Source organism: Orycteropus afer, unplaced genomic scaffold (genome assembly GCF_000298275.1).
Source record: "Orycteropus afer afer isolate SDZICR_OR568_19922 unplaced genomic scaffold, OryAfe1.0 scaffold00028, whole genome shotgun sequence".
NCBI lineage: Eukaryota > Metazoa > Chordata > Mammalia > Tubulidentata > Orycteropodidae > Orycteropus > Orycteropus afer.
Genome location: NW_006921615.1, coordinates 7284588 through 7298565, shown reverse-complemented (window position 1 = coordinate 7298565; position 13978 = coordinate 7284588). Strand labels below are relative to the sequence as shown.

The 13978-nt window shown below is 43.5% G+C and overlaps 1 protein-coding gene across 1 annotated transcript in view; it reads left to right on the top strand.

Annotated features, from left to right (window-relative positions):
• The window catches only part of CAMK1D (calcium/calmodulin dependent protein kinase ID), a 643088-nt gene extending 632194 nt beyond the window's left edge, over positions 1-10894 (top strand). The window contains exons 9-11 of the mRNA XM_007935426.2: positions 5975-6062; positions 7643-7760; positions 10776-10894. Coding sequence (XP_007933617.1) covers positions 5975-6062; positions 7643-7760; positions 10776-10894 — 325 coding nt within the window. The remainder of the gene's footprint in view (positions 1-5974; positions 6063-7642; positions 7761-10775) is intronic.
• Positions 10895-13978: the final 3084 nt, after the last annotated feature.

Here is a 13978-nt window from a genome sequence, read left to right as displayed (position 1 = left end):
CCTGGAGGGAGGCAGGACTTTTTATGGCTCTGGCAAACAAATGTGGCTTAGTGCAGGCCCCTAGCAAGTGTTGTAGAAGAGTGACTTAGCAAGCAGAAGTGAGCTATGAGCAAGCAAGCATATAGCCATATTTGGCCTCACAAAATCCTATTCCCCTATGGGCAAAGGAAATAATTTTCTGAAAAAGTAAGCAGTTTTGTAGCTCTGTCATCTTGACATATGCATGTGCATATGTATGTGTATGTATATGAGTCCTGATGACTCATGGACTAAGTGCTAGGCTGCTAACCAAAGGTTGCCAGTTCAAACCCAGCCAATGGCTCCATGAAGTGACCATGAAGACAGTGAGGTTTTCTCCCTTCATAAACTTTAGCACTGTAAAAGACGGTTGAGATCATCATATAGGGGAGGAAAATGAGCTCTGAAGAAATGAAGTGATTTGCTTCCTAGTACTCATTCACTAATCCAGCCCAACCCAGGAAGAATGCCAGTGAAAACCTCATCTCTTCTTCATCAGACATTTTTCAGAAACTAAAGAAGGGAAAGATCAGCTTTACTGAGGAGGGTGTGAGTAGGGCAGAGTCTGCTCAGCAGAAACCAGAAAGATTTCCCTGAGGGGCTGATGGCCAAGCTGAGTCTTATAGGACAAGAAAGCTTCCACCAGGTGAGCCAAGATACAGAGAGGATTCCATGCAGAGCAAGCACAAGGCCCTGGTGTGGGGGCTGAACACTTCACACCCACTCATGGCATCACGGGCTTTTGTTATTTCTGGAGTAAGAGTGGCCAAAGAAGAGGGTATGGAGAGGAGACTAGAAAGGAAGGCAGGAAGTGGCAGGGTTCTGGTGTGAGTTCTGGTATTGACAGAATCCAAGTCCTGAGTGACCGAGGACAAACTAGTTAACCCTTTGGGCCTCATCTGTAGAACTGAGATAATAAATTATGACAGTACATATCCCATAGGTCTTTTGAGGGAATTCAATAATACGTGCAAAGAAGAAAAGTACCTGGCATGGAATAAATTTCAAATATATATTAATTACCATGATTTTATTGTGCTGTACTAAGGAATTTGTACTTATCCTTTGGTCATTTGGCGCCCCAGTGCATTTTAAGCAGGTTGATAAGAATTGCATTTTAGAAAGCTCAGTCTGGCTGCAGGATGGAGGATGAGTGTGGGAGATGGGGGTGTGGGAGGGTGGCAGGAAGGGGCAGACCAGAGGTGGAGAGGATGCTGTCCCAGCAGGATGATGGAGGCCTGCCCAGAGGCAGCACAGCAGGGACAGAGAGGGATGGTGAGGGCTATGAGAGACACTCAAGGAGTAGAGGAGATACAGGTCTTGGGCATAGCCCTGGTGGGGTACAGCGAGGCAAAGATAGTTCCCAAATTTCCAGCTTAAGGGGGCCAAAGGATGATTATGCTGGGAGGACAATCAGGTTTGAGTAGAAGAGAATGAGTTCTTCTTTGAGTATACTGAATTTGAAGTCTTGGAATCACCTAGATGGAGAGTTATGAGGCAGTTTGCTGTATGAGCTTGGAGCTCAGGAAAGAGGTCAAGCTAGAGATGAAGACTTTGGAGTCTTCAGCGTGTGCCACATCGTAAGATTTACTAGCCTTTGAGCTGCACAAGCAAATGCCTTCTTCCCTGAGACGGCGGTGTTTTTGTGTATTTTTTCCCAGTGCTTTATCATTTTTACTGTGCATTGTAAAGCTCTCAAGAAGTCAAACATTGGAAAATGATATAAATGAATGTATTCAACTCAAGTGTCACCAAAACTCCCCCCATGCCTGCATTTATAATATGCTTGTCTCTTTTGTGTAAAATTGCCCGGGCAAAGGAGAACATGGATTCAGCTGAGAGCTCCAGAAAGTGGAATAATTATCCCAGTGATGCATAGCCTTATCAACATCACTATTCTGGAAGCTGTCAGCTCAGCATATCAATTATATCTGTTATTCTGCGCTTGCTCTTTCAACTTAATCAGGGCCACCTAGGGCTAGGAGAAACCAAAAACCAAAGCCAAACTCATTGCCATCAAGTCAATTCCAACTCATAGTGACCCTATAGGACAGAGTAGAACTGCCCCATAGGGTTTCCAAGGCTGAAATCTTTATAGATACAGATTACCACATATTTCTTCTATTGTGTGACTGGTGGGTTCAAATACTGACCTTTCAGTTAGCAGCTAAGTGCTCAACCACTGAGCTACCAGGGTTCACCAACACCTTCCCTTAGCCTCCAAAAGGCCACCCCATGTAAGAGAGGGCTCTTTTTAAGGCTCTCCTAGTAGAAAGCAGCCAGCCCATCTTGCCAATGTTCCCCAAGCCTCTATAAGAGATTGTGGTGCATGGTAACTAGCAAACAGGTTGCTGACTTATAGCCAAAGAGCAGGGAACTGCATGTAGCACTGTGGAAACCCATTCAGGATTTCTTTGATTCATAGTTATGGAGAAGAACCATAACAGAGTCCTTTTATCTGGTTTGAGTTGTTCTGAACCTCTATCTCCAGTTTTATTGACAAGAACACTAAAGTGACAATACTGAGCATCGGGACCACAGGTTGCACTTAGCCAGCTTCAGAGCTTATAGTGAGCAAAGACAATGTGACCACCCTGGGAAAACAGCATGCACCTTCCAGGTCAAAGTGCATCTGCAGCGTCTCCTGAATATCCACTGAGACCCCACCCACTCTTCTGGGTTCCATCCACAGGAACAGCTATTAGAACAGTTGGAAAAAGGGAAAAGCCTGTAATTCTGGTTGTCCGTAGAAATTGTGAAGCAGCTCAGGAGACTGGTGAAGACTGTCTGGATACCTACCAAGCATCACCAAGCCTATCTTGAGCAAGTGGTTGGAAAAACATAATTTCAGAGCTGTGGAGGTAGAGCAAACCACATACAAAGAACAAAAAATGCAAAAATAAGAAAGGAAAGGTAGTGGTGATGATCTTTGAGCAGAAAAGGATAGATAGTAAGGCCTCAAAAGCATATGATTTCTAGGAATGTCGTATACATTGTTTGTTGTTGTTGTTAAGTAGAGACAAGTCAATTCTAAGTCATAGTGATTCCATGTGACACAGTAGAACTGTCCCATAGGATTTTTCTAGGCTTTTCTTTATAGAAGCAGACCACCAGGCCTTTCTCCTGTGGAGCCGCTGGGTGGGTTTGAATCATCAACCTTTCAGTCAGCAACTGAAAGTTTCACTGTTAGTACAGGAATTAAGACTGGAAAGTAAGAACTATGAGACAAGAATCAAAGTTGTGTATCCATAGTTATGTGTGTGTGTGTGTGTGTGTGTGTACAGATTTATAAAGAAATCTTTGTGTATTAGAAGCATTTGACAGTTTCTAGGCCCATCAAAAGGAGCTCTGGTGGTATGGTTAAGTCATTAAGCTGTTAACCAAAAGGTCAGTGGTTTGAACCCAACAGGCACTCTGCAGAAGAAAGATGAGGCAGTCTCCTTCCATAAAGATTTACAGCCTTGGAAACCCAGTGGGGTTCTGTATGAGTCAGAGTTGACTCGATGGCAATGAGTTTGTTTTTTGGTTTGAGCATAGTCTGACAACTAAGATCCCTTCCAAATCTAAGAATCTGTGGCTCCCACTTTGTTGATGAATAATCCTGAAGTTAGTAACACTGAGCATCAGTGAGTGTCATGTATTGTCAGTGTAAACTTCCTGGCTATCCTGTTTTCATGGATATTTGAGGAAGACCTTGCTGTGCTGTCATGGCCCAGGGTAGCCATACCTCCCCCAGGAGATTACCTGACAGGGTGTCTTGGGCCACCTTCTGCTCAGCTTGATTCTTTCCCAACCGCAGTACACCCTAGGACTGTGGGAAGAGAGCACGAAGCATTCTTAAAATAATTGGGCATTTACATTTTCCTCTCATCTCAGCTCATGTGAACCTACAGAGAAGGTGTGGGGAGCAGAGCACAGGGAACAGGATCAAGGTTCAAAGCGTTTCAGGCCATGCTGCTCCATGCAGGTGGAGCCCAAGTCCTGGAATCCCCGTTTGCTTTGGAGCACAGGGCTCTACCCTGAAGTAATACTCAGTCCAAGGAATTCCATACTCCCTACCACTTCTGCCGCATTGTTTCCAAGAAAGAGCTGGCCACTGACAAGTTTGATTTGGCTTCCTTTTCTGAGGACATAGCTTTTAAAAATGATGTAGGAGGAAGCACTCACATGAGCTCCCCAGTAGAAAAAGCTTAATGAAGACTTCTACAGTTCTCCATGAGCTTCCTCATTAGTCTAGTTTGGGACATGTTTGCCCATGCAACTATCTTATTTCTATCTAATTGATGTGTGTTTGGGAAAAGGAGACAATTCAGTTATTGGAAATAGAAATCTGATTCTCTACAGTTAATTTCCTAGTGTCATCTTGGAATGTATTTTCATCCTTGCTGGGAAAAGCAGGGGAGTGTATATGCTGGAACCTCCAACTTTAGAAGGAGGATGGAAAACTGAATTCAGTCTGCATTGTATTCTAAACTTAGGTCCAGCACGGTACAGACTGGATGGGTCTGGTCCATCAACCATGTTTTCAGGTCTAAAGTGAAAGCCTGGGTGGGCAGGAAAATATTCTTTATTCAGGGATAATTTCTTGTCTGACTAAGCCCTAAGCATTTCCTTTCACTTCCCAGAGCAGTTGGAAGTAACAGTGTGTGGCCTACAGGCTGTTTCATGCCAGGGCAGTCTTGGTCTGGAAGATGAGAGGTTTCCCACTTACCAGTTACCTTCCAGCCAGGGAGGATGTGGAGAACCTCTTACATCTGCCCCTTAAGTTTTCCCAGATTCAATAAACTGTTCTTAGGCATCCATGCCAACCTAGAATTTAACAGTTTAATGTTAAAGAGAGGAAAGATGGAAGGTTCAAAGCACAGAAGAAGCTGAAATTGAGGAGAAAGCCAAGTGGTTGAAGATAGAGGGATGATGATATTTAGGTTAAGAAGGGTAGTGGGAGAGAAGAATGGGCTGTGAGTGGACCTCCAGGTAATTTGTAGGCCTGGAGATTGTAAGTCAAGAGGGAGAAGTGGGAAGTGTAAGACGTAAAAAAGAGAGAGGGAGAATGGGGGGATGTAGAGCAGAGGGAGGAGATAGTATGATGGGGGAGACTCCAAGGAAAGGAAGTTAAGAGTAAACTTAACTTCTTCCCTGATAATAGGATAAGGTTAAGGAATAAGCAAGAACTAAATAAGATTGCCCAGTAATATCAAGGACACAGCTGAAAGTAGATTGGACCTAGTTGCAGTACCAGGAATTTTTCTAGGAAATGTAGGAGCAGGAAATATACCAAATGTAGCCGAATGAAGGCTTGGAATCCCATCTCCGAGCTCAAGGGATCAGTGGGCAACAGGGGTCATGGGTGTGGGTGAGTAGAATGTTGTAGAGCTCACGTCAGTTGGGATGGAGCCAAGCTGCCAGCCCAGGGCTGTGAGCAGGATCCATCAGGCAGAGGTCCTGGTGAGGGCTGAGAGTAAGGACCTCAGGTACATTGGAGCTGGAAAGCAGGGTCCTGGCCGGGGATCTGGTGATCAGGCCAGGCAGGGAACCAGCTTGAAACCACGGAGATGAAGTGTTGCTGGTAAAAAGCTGATGTGGAGGGAGAGAGGGTTTAGAAGGAGGATGGAAAACTGAATTCAGTCTGCATTGTTACCATGATTCTGATGTTTCAGGAATTAGGGTAGAAAAAGAAAATGGGAACCACGTACTGATGCCAACCAGGAAAATGTTAATGGGTCCTGGGTGAGTGTAGAGGACTTTTGTAAAAATTTGAAGGATTGAAATTTGATGGTAGTGGTGGCAGATCATATGGGCTTTGAGAAGAGCCATAGGATGTAATAAACAGGCTAGAAGTGGCAGTGGTGACCCACCCTGTCCTTGCCTGAGGAAGGCAGTAGAAAAGCAGCTTGGAACCCTGTGTCAGAGCCCCCAGAGAAACACTTCTGAAGAAGCATCTTTGCTTCTGTTTCAGGATTGCTGGTGACACAGCCCTCAACAAAAACATCCACGAGTCTGTCAGCGCCCAGATCCGGAAGAACTTCGCAAAAAGCAAATGGAGAGTAAGTCTAGTGCTTATTAAATTCTCATTGAATGTAACCGCTCTCATGAAACTTGCTCTACAATTTAAGCCTTTCTTATTTATAAAGGTTACTTACTATCACTTGAGTAGAGCCCCGATGGTACAGTGGTTAAGTGCTCAGCTGCTAACTGAAAGGTCAGCAGTTTGAACCCATCAAAGATATGGCAGACTGCTTTCTTAAAGATATACAGCCTTGGAAACCCTATGGGACAGTTCTACTCTGCCCTACAGGGTCACTGTGGGTTGGAATCAACTGAAAGCAGTGAGTTTTTTTTATCACTTGAGTTTGGACTAAATTCCCTAAAACTTCACTGAAATAATTTTGCTAATTTTAACCGATAAAGACTTGGAGTGCTGTATTGTGAGAAAGACAAAGTATGTGACTTAACAGTTCCTCTCTGTGATTCAAAAACAACAGGACTGCCAGCTCTTACTCAGTCACTGTTTCTTAAACAGCATCATCATCTGTGTATTTCTTCAATTTGCTGGCACTTTAAGTAGATGGCTTTATTAAAGAAGTGCTATGAGGAAAAAAGGATTCCCTGGGTGGTACAGATGTTTAGCACACTTTACTGTTAACCAAAAAGGTGAAGGTTGGAGTCCACCCAGAGGCACCTTAGAAGGAAGCCCCAAGGATCTACTTGTGAAAAATCAGCCACTGAGACCTGTGGAGCACAGCTCTGCTCTGACACACATGGGTTGGCATGAGTTGGGGTTTTTTTGAGGGAAGAGTGTAGGAAATCTGAGTTGAGCTCCTCAGTATTTTCTGGTAAAAATTTAATGGATTTAAACCATTGAGTTTTCATGATCAGCAATTTGTTACCTAAACTCTTTCTATGTTCTAACCAGTGTGGGGAATTAAGTGCTGGCTGTTTTGGCACAAACCCCAACAGTGAGATTCTATACAGAAACAAAATTAATATCACTGACCTATTTTATTCAGAAAGGAGCCCTGGTGGTACAGTGGTTAAGTGCCCAGCTGCTAACTGAAAGGTCTGTGGTTCAAACTGATCCAGAAACTCCATGAGAGAAAAGACCTGGTTATCTGCTCCCATAAAGGTTACAACATAGGAAACCCTATGAGGCAGTTCTCCTCTGTCATATAGGGTCACTGTGAGTTGGAATTAACTCAGTGGCACACAGAAACAACAGATTATTCAGAGGAGTTGTTATCATGTAGAACAGCAGTACCGGTAATAGAAAAATAGAAACTAATCTACAAGACCACATGTGAAGGTAGTATGATATGCCTTTTATTGTAATTGTCATTTCTCTTAAATCATGTAGAGAATTGGCTTATATTTATCTTATATATTTCATATATCAGAAGAAAATTATTTTTAAAAATTGTCAAAATATATTTTGAGGAAGGAGATTTAAAAGAAATCAGTATGCTTTGGGAAGTAGGATCAGTATGTTTCCCACAGATAGTATCATAAGAATGTTTAAGAAGTTAAATGATTAGGGTAATGGGAAAAATACTAGGATGCAATCTGAGTCTTTTCTAATTAGCCAGAATATTTTGTCTGCTTTCTTGTTTGTTTGTCTCTTAAATTTCAGCAAGCCTTTAATGCCACAGCTGTCGTGAGACACATGAGGAAATTACATCTTGGCAGCAGCCTGGACAGTTCCAATGCAAGTGTTTCGAGCAGCCTCAGTTTGGCCAGCCAAAAAGACTGTGCGTATGTAGTAAAAACACAACTCTTCCACTGGCGTTTAAGAGCAGTCTGGGGTGGGAAGGAGGGAACTATCACTTGCTGAATATGTGCTTTTTGTCAGACACTGTCAATACCTTACCCCATTTAATACAGCAGCCTTGGACCATAGGTATTATTGTTTCCATTTACAGATGGGAAATCTGCAGCTCAAATTACACACAGCCAGGTCTGTGTGGACAAAGCCCAAGTGCTTTCTGATATACCTCCCTCCCCTCTGATTGCCTCCTCGCTTTTCAGTCACTCTGAGGGGTTCAGTATAGGGTGGCAAAGATTCGGGATAGTCTGATCTCATCAACTTTTAATATATATATATATAATGATGAGGATGATGATAATTTGAGCTAATTTGTATGAAATGCATTGGCTTTGCAATAAATAAAATGGAATAGTCATTCATTATCTTTCATCTTTGCACTGAGTATCCCATCAGTGAGGGTACATTACACTCTTCCTAATTCTCTCTCTCTCATTCCCTGCTCCTGTTGTCTCTCCATATAGAGATTTATCTTAATGTCCTATTAGGCCACTCTAATGGCTCCTCTCCACTTTGGATCTATTACCTTGATCTCCCATCACCCTCCTCTCCCTGACACTGAGCAGTAGTTCAGCTTTTTCTAGCTGTATTGTTTTTCTAGAGCTGCTACAGCAAAGTATCACAAAAAGCTTGGCTTAAAGCAACAGAAATACAATCTCACACAGGTCTAGAGGCTAGGACTCCAAAGTCAAGGTATTGGCAGGGCCATACTCCCTCTGAAAGGTCTGGGGAAGACTCTTTCCTTGTTTCTTCCTATCATCTAATGTTACTGGCCATCCTTGGCACTACATGTTACATGGACCCATCTCTGCATTTTCTTCCTCCGTCTTCACGTGGTGTTCTCCTCTGTGTGTCTGTGTATCTAAATTTCCCCCTTCTTATCAGATCTAGGGCCTCACCTAATCCAGTATAGCCTCACTTTAACTTGATTACATCTGCAAAGACCGTATCTCTAAGTAAGGTCATAGTCACAGCTTCCAGGTGATGTGAAGTTTTGGAAACACTATTTAATCCACTCTACCAACTCTTATCCGGGGCATCATACTCCTTTCCATTGGCTCAGAAAAGGGTTCCCTTCTTCTCTAAATGAGCATCCCATCTCTTCAGCAATGTCCAGCCCTTAAATTTTCCTCAGAAATCTCCATGAGCTTCCCCAGACATGGTAGTACATTACTAAAGACACCCATTTGCATTTCAATGTGTATCCTTTCCACCTTCTTCTCAAAGGGAACCTCACAATTGGTCCTTCCTTTGAATTCACAAGACTCAAGAGCAAAGCCCATCTTAATGATTCATTTCATGGAGCTCCCCATGTCTGAACCTATGAAGGTCACTGGTGGAAAGGCCTTGCTGGAGCTAATCAGCAGTTTATCCATCGCACATCAAATCCTTCTGATAACAACATACCTGCTTAGAGAGAATTTTAGGCAACTTGTAAGGAACTTTTCTAGGTCCAAGGGCCACTGAGTTCACACAGGAATAATTGAACGTCCTCCTGACAAAGTCCTATCTCTGTGTCACAAAACACTTTTTAGCTAAGAGTATAAACAATACACCAACCAGAAGCCACATTCTTTCTTCATTCTGAAGATAACTGCTTCACACAGCTGTTGTGAGAAATAAACAATTCTTCCACTTCTTACCCACCACTCATCTGTCAGTTTGTCGTACTGTGGTAGCTTATGTGTTGCTGTGAGGCTGGAAGGCTATGCTACCAGTGTTTCAAATACCATTAAGGTCACCCATGGTGGACAGGTTTTAGTTTAGCTGACTGAAACAACAACATATTTCTTACAATGACAGTATATTTTCCACAGCCAGCTCAGTACCTAGTACGTAGTAACTGCTCAATAAATGGAGCCTATTATATTATGGTGACTTAAACCATGTAGTTATCTAATGCCAGTCAGTTATATTTATTACAGTGAAAAAATGAGAGGAGATTGGTCCTAAGAACAAAGCATTTTGATAGAAATGTTTTCCTATCAGTAGATGTCTTAGGTTCCTAAGGCTGCCATAACAAAAAGTACTATAAATGGTTGGCTTTAAAGAACAGAAGTTTATTTTCTCAAAGTTCTAGAGGCCAGAATTCCAAATTCAGAGCATCAGCAGAGCTAGGTTCCATCTCTCAGTTGTAGAGGAACACTCTTTTCTCTTTCCACTTCTATGCCGTTGTTGTGTGCCGTCAAGTCGGCCCTGACTCATAGCAACCCCTCCTTGGGTTTCCAAGGCAATATCACTACCGAAGTACATTGCCCAACCTTCCTTCCACGGAGTGTCTGGTGGGTTTGAACTGCCAGCCTTCTGATTAGCAGCCAAGTGCCTTAGGCACTATGCTACCAGAGCTCCTTTCCACTTCTGTAGCCCTGGGCATTTCTTGGCTGATTGTAGATGTATCTTCACATGGCATATCTTCCCCTATCTATGTCTGTCTTATTCTGTTCTTTGCACAGTGCCTAAAGCACTTGACTGCTAACCAGAAGGCTGGCAGTTCAAACCCACCAGCCACTCCTTGGAAGGAAGATGGGGCAATCTACTTCCATAGTGATACTGCCTGGGAAACCCAAGGAGGGGTTGCTATGAGTCGGGTGGACTCAAAGGCACATAACAACAACAACAACCACTCAGAAGGGATTAGGCTTAGGACCCACTCTACTTTGGTATATCATCCTTAGCAAAACAAAACCTCTATTTCCATGCTGGGTCATATTTACAGGTACACAGGTTAGGACTGTAACTTCATTGTTTTTTAGGATATTTTTTAGGATGCAAATCAACCCATAACAGTAGGTTAAATTTAGAGAAAAGTATGTGAAGTTTGACCTCTCATAATACCAGCCTATCTGATACCCTTGCAGTGGGAAGGGGGATTGGGTATTTTTTCTATCTACAAAAACCCTTCTGAAGCTTTGACCCCCTTGTGTCCACTGTTCCCTTCCAGGCCTGGCATCCGCCACCCTCTGTAGTTTCATTTCCTCCTCGTCAGGGGTCTCAGGAGTTGGAGCTGAGCGGAGACCGAGGCCCACCACTGTGACGACAGTGCATACTGGCAGCAAGTGACTGGCTCTGGAGGCAGGGCCCAGGGGGCGGGGCCTGGGGGTTGAGCCTCGGGAGGGGCTGGTGAAGGGGTGCCCCCAGGGTCGCCAAGAGCCCCTCCAGAGTGATCTCACCTTGCATGGTGCACCTTCCTGCACAGGACTGGAAGACAGAAGATTTTTTATGGCCATATTTTATACTGCAATTCTGAAGTGTTCATTTCTCACAAACTGTACTGACTCAAGGGGAGCTGATTTAATAGGATCTGGTGCTGTACATATGAATCTTGCAAAGCTCTAACTGAACGGACCTTCTTATTCCTCACCCCAACTCCCTATCATTTCCACTCTTCTCAATGTAGGTCACCATCTATGTTGTATTTTTTCATTAATGACAAAAAAAGGTTTCAACTGGATTATTTAACTATTGGTAAATATTGTGCATTAGGTTATGTTTTTTTCTTTTAAGAAATATGTCCTTTCTAGTTACATGACCTCTATCTTCTGTTCTTCAGTAAGTAGAGATTTATGTTAACCCTTTAAAAGATTTTTTTTTTTCCTCTAAAGGGAGTTTAAAGGTATTTTTAAAAATTCTAATAAGAGGATTGAGCATCTGTCTCCAAGGCTAAGAGTGCACTTTACTTCTGTTCATTCTCTTTTCCTCCCCTTTCTTGGGAAGGGCAGCTCACTAAGAAGATAACTCTGCAGTTCCCTAGGGCTGTCTTCTCCCAGGAAGTCTTGGGGGGGGACGGCTATAGGGACGGGAGGGATCCTGCAGAAAACCCTTCCTAGCAGCTCCTCCAAAAAATGGCATGTCAACCAGAGACCCTAGTGGCAGCAAGTCATCAGTGGTCAGAAGTAAGCCTCCTCCCTAACACCCGGGGCTACACTTGGCAAGCTGACCTTGCTGTGAATGAGGTACCCACAAAGCAAGATTCCAGAGCCTCCTTTCCAAAAGGAATGATGTGCCATTTTATTTGAAGGACATTTCCCATGCACAGAACTCATTTCGTATGAGGGGTAACACGGATGAAAACTCTGTTCTCAGGCTATGCAGTCTTAAAACTTACCTCTCTCTCTCCATCCACCCCCTTCTCTCTCTCTTCTTAAAAAATGCATTTCTTACCTAACACTTAAAATAGCCTCCAACTCACACAAGTGTTTTCTCTAAATTTTTGCCCTATTCTTAATATGAATGCTGTCTGAGGGAGGGGAGGGGAATGGCTTTGAAAGAGAATCCAATTGTCTCAGGTGCTAAGGGAAGGCTACCTCCTAAGGCAGCAGGATACTGGCCACCTCAGCAATGTCCAGAGAGCACCTTAGCCAGACCCAACGGGGCTTGAAGCAGCCCTATGAGCAAGGAAATCTGAAAACCAAAGACCTCCAGTAGTAGGGCCTCCAACTGTTCTGATGTATCTGGGATTGAAGGACTTAGCAGAACACCAGGTTTTTACTGCTAAAACCAGAAAAGTCCCAGGCAGATCAGACCAGGTCATGGACAGTGTGCAGACAGAGGGGCACAGTGTGAATCCCAAGGCAAAACCACTTTTTAAGGAGGCTTCAGGGATGAGCTCTTGTCAAACCAAGCAGGTGACTCCAGATACCAGCTTTGCAAAAGCCCTCCCTTGGCCCTCACGTGCATCCAGCACCCATCACAACCATCATGCCCATCCTGACTGAGTCTGAAATTTGCACAGTCAGCCTTGAGCCTGCCGAGGGTCCTGGAAGTTCTGCCTGATGCTACAATGGTAATCCTGGAGCCAGCTTCCCTGGCTGTTGTCCTTGTGCCCTTCTCCTACAGGTGGACAGACTCAATAGGTCCTGCTGGTCAGAGCTTCTTTGTCACTTCCACACCTTTGCATATGTCCAAGCCAAAATGTCCCCCCCCACACACACACACAGTGTTACTAGGTTCAGTAGTTACAATGTGTATGATAGTAGTACTAATGTGTATGAATGCAGCTGGAAAGATGGGCAGCTGGTCTACCACTACCACCACATGTTTTGAAGGCACTCAGCCACTTGGCAAGAATACTGCCTGGAGTCTGCCACACATGGATACAGAGGGAAATGCAAGCTATTACTCTTTGAAATGTGTAAAAAGCCTGGAAAAGTTGATTAAATGACAAAAGACCAGTTAATAAGCAAACCTCACCAAAGCTGGGTCCTTCAATACTGTAAACAGTATTTGGGAAGTATTTGAGGAATCTGCAGAATCTCTTCAGAAGGCTTATTAAGATGTTCCTTAACCAAAAAAGATGAGGTACTCTGCTTCCATAAAGATTTACAACCTTGGAAACCCTATGGGGAAGTACTACTCTGTCCTTTAGGGTCATTATGAGTCAGAATCAACTCAATGGCAGTAGGTTTTTTTTTTTTTTTTTGGGGGGGGGGGCGACATTCCAGCTCATAAAGTATAAGAAAAAAAGTAAACAGAATGTTGCAAGGGGTGATGATTTACCTGAATTTGGACCTATCATATGTGCTTGAATAGTCATTGGCTCATTGTGCTGGGTGCTGTACACCATCATTTTTATTTAGAAAGCAAAATTTGAAGCCAGATTCAATTATTGGTGATGAAAGTATTTTCTGGAGCTAATATACGAGGTGTATGGTATATGCAATTAGTTTGAAAGGATGTCTTACCTGGAAAGTGCAGGGCAGCTGAGAGATGTTCTCCATTGCATATGTCCTCTTTGCTGTTTGAAGTCAGTCCTTGGCCATGTTTTGCTCCCCTGTCACATATCAGGTCTCAGTAATGCAGTACCAGGAGGTGGAGGCTGGCTTCAGGCTAATGGTAAACTCTGTTGGGCATGACATCAGAGCAGGCCCAGGATGCCTTTTAGATTATTTCCTTTTGTTTTAGGAAGAGGAGAAATAAATACCACACAGAAGAACGTTTGCTCCTTCTTCGTGGTAAAGGATAAAGAGGTTATCTTTCAACTGTAGTTGGTATTGTTTATGTCTTATTACAAAATGGCAAGAGAACCCAGAATGTACCTTTTGTTAAGACCCGATAAGTGGGATGGCATGTCAAATATAACAGATATTAGCAGAGCATTTAATATGTGCAACAAGGCTAGACTCATCCATGAAGCCACCATGTTAG